This window comes from Rhincodon typus, chromosome 46 (genome assembly GCF_021869965.1).
Source record: "Rhincodon typus isolate 14 chromosome 46, sRhiTyp1.1, whole genome shotgun sequence".
NCBI classification, from domain to species: Eukaryota; Metazoa; Chordata; class Chondrichthyes; order Orectolobiformes; family Rhincodontidae; genus Rhincodon; species Rhincodon typus.
In genome coordinates this window covers 10,042,945-10,045,281 of record NC_063377.1, presented here as the reverse complement: position 1 = coordinate 10,045,281, position 2,337 = coordinate 10,042,945, and the positions used below count along the sequence as shown (strand labels likewise).

Sequence of the window (2,337 nt, the reverse complement as noted above, 5' to 3'; positions counted from 1 at the left end):
GGTAATCTGGAATGCAATGCCTGGGAGGGTGGCAGAGACAGGAATCCTCACAACCTTTAAAAAGCCCATGAATGAGCAGTTGAAATGTCAGAACATTGAAGGCTACAGGCTGGAAAGTGGATCAGAGATAGTAGGAACTGCAGATGCTGCAGAATCCGAGACAACAAGGTGCAGGGCTGGATGAACACAGCAGCCCAAGCAGCATCATAGGAGCAGGGAGGCTGATGTTTCGGGCCTAGACCCTTGTCTGTAGATGGTTGTGTGTGCAAATTGGGCAGAGACAGTGCTATATGGTTTAAAGCTGAAGTGGTAGTGAAGACAGTGAGTGTCCATAGTCTGCACAACAGAGCGTTGAAAACTGTTTGCCACCATGACCCCATTTCAAGGTTTGACAATTACTGTGAGCCCTCAGGGAGAATCTTGGGAGCTGGGGATGGGTAGGCAGAGGGGAGAAGTGCAGGTTATTTGGGTTAAGCCATGGGAATGCAGGGTTACAGGGATGGGGTGAGGGGGGCTGGGGTTTGTGTGGGATACTCTTCGGAGGATCGGTGTAAACTTGATGGGCTGAATGGCCTACTTCTACACTGTAGGGATTCTATGATTCTACAAATCATGTCAGCAAATGATTTTTATTTCTCAGGTGAGGCATCCTGTGGGTTTAGTTTGTGAGACCTGATCTATGGATCTCAGCTGGGTAGGGTTAGGGTCTGATTGGAGCCATCATTTATCAGTGGTTGCTGTAAATAGAGTGCATCTGACTGCTCATAATGCAAAAGAGGACTGTTTTCAAAGTTCCAATCAGTGAAGTGAACAAGTGGAACTTGCTGGATTTAGTGCATAGACCAGGGCACTCCAAAAGCTGGGCTTGGGACCCCAAGCAGAGCCATGAGCTGATGTTTTGGGGTCTTGTGCTCCGAGACAGCAAAGGTGTACTGTGGAACACTGCTCCATTCCCATCCAGGTAACACCTCCCTCCTGTGGAATAATAGAATCCCTACAGTGTAGAAGTAGGCCATTCAACCCATCGAGTCCACACTGATCCTCCAAAGAGTATTCCACCCAGACCCAACCCCCTTACCCCATCCCTGTAACCCTGCATTGCCCATGGCTTAACCCAAATAACAGTGCACATTCCGGCACACTACGGGGCAATTTAGCATGACCGATCCACCCTAACCTGCACATCATTAGACTGTGGGAGGGAAACCGGAGCACCCAGAGGAAACCCATGCAGGCACGGGGAGAATGTGCAAACTCCACACAGACAGTCGCCCGAGGGTGGAATCGAACCGAGGTCCCTGGCGCTGTGAGGCAGCAGTGCTAACCACTCAGCCGCCATGCCGCCCATAAATCTTCAGCATCTGAAGTAATTTCTGTAGTAGTGTAATGGTTGATTTACTCTATCTAACCATGCTGTCCTTTGCCTGAGCTTATTTGATACCAGTAATGGCTGTTTTGATTCCCACCCATGTCCCTCCTTCAGTAAGCACAGATGTTTTTAAGCAATAAAGGGTCCACATTGCAGACTGTTGTGTGTTAAGATGATTGTGAATGGTTGAAGAATGGTTGTTTATTTGTGCTTGTTCACTTTGGATTACTATTAAAAGTATCACTATTGACATTGCTCTGCACCAGCCATCCAGGTTATCTTCTCAACCTCACCTCTTGCCTGAGACCTGGGCACCCTTAGGTTAAACCACCACCAATAGTGTATTTTGAATGAGAGCGTAGCTCTGTGGTCCTCTGGGACTATGGTGACTTTACCATTGCTTACATTTCATCTGTTCCAATGGCAGCAAATCATCACCAAAGAGTATGAACTGTTCGACTTCCGTAGGACTGAGGTGCCACCCCTGCTTCTCATCCTGGATCGCAGCGATGATGCTATCACCCCCCTTCTTAACCAGGTGAGCCTTTAACCACACTGCTGTTTGGCTCCATTGTGTGGCTTGGTGATCACTGCATTGACGCCACTTGAACATTGGAGGGAGCTGTCGGACTTATACAGTGAACCTAGGGTATGGTGCCAGGAGACAGCAATGTCTTTGCTACATTGGGTGAAGTAAAGCTGGAAGTTAGGCACTCAGTGCTAGAGCTGAATGTTCATAAACTCTGTAATGTCATGTTGAACTTTTTCTTTCCCTCAATCAGCTGTCATCCGACATGGCAAAGAGGTTTGCAGAGAGTGTTAAGGTGTTGTAGTACCATGTAGTGTTGTGTGTGGAAGTAGGGTAGAGACAGTGCTATGTGGTTTAAACAATCATTTAGCTCCCTTGAGTCAGAAGGCATGTACCGGCGGGTACCGGGGGACGCCACGTCAATACCGGCGGGTACCGG

General features: G+C 48.4%; 1 protein-coding gene across 1 annotated transcript in view; it reads left to right on the top strand.

Annotated features, from left to right (window-relative positions):
- The window catches only part of LOC109926463 (CREB-regulated transcription coactivator 2-like), a 21,814-nt gene that overhangs the window by 5,978 nt on the left and 13,499 nt on the right, over positions 1 to 2,337 (top strand). The window contains exons 7-8 of the mRNA XM_048620321.1: positions 1,797 to 1,907; positions 2,152 to 2,174. Of these exons, the coding sequence (XP_048476278.1) occupies positions 1,797 to 1,907; positions 2,152 to 2,174 (134 nt within the window). The remainder of the gene's footprint in view (positions 1 to 1,796; positions 1,908 to 2,151; positions 2,175 to 2,337) is intronic.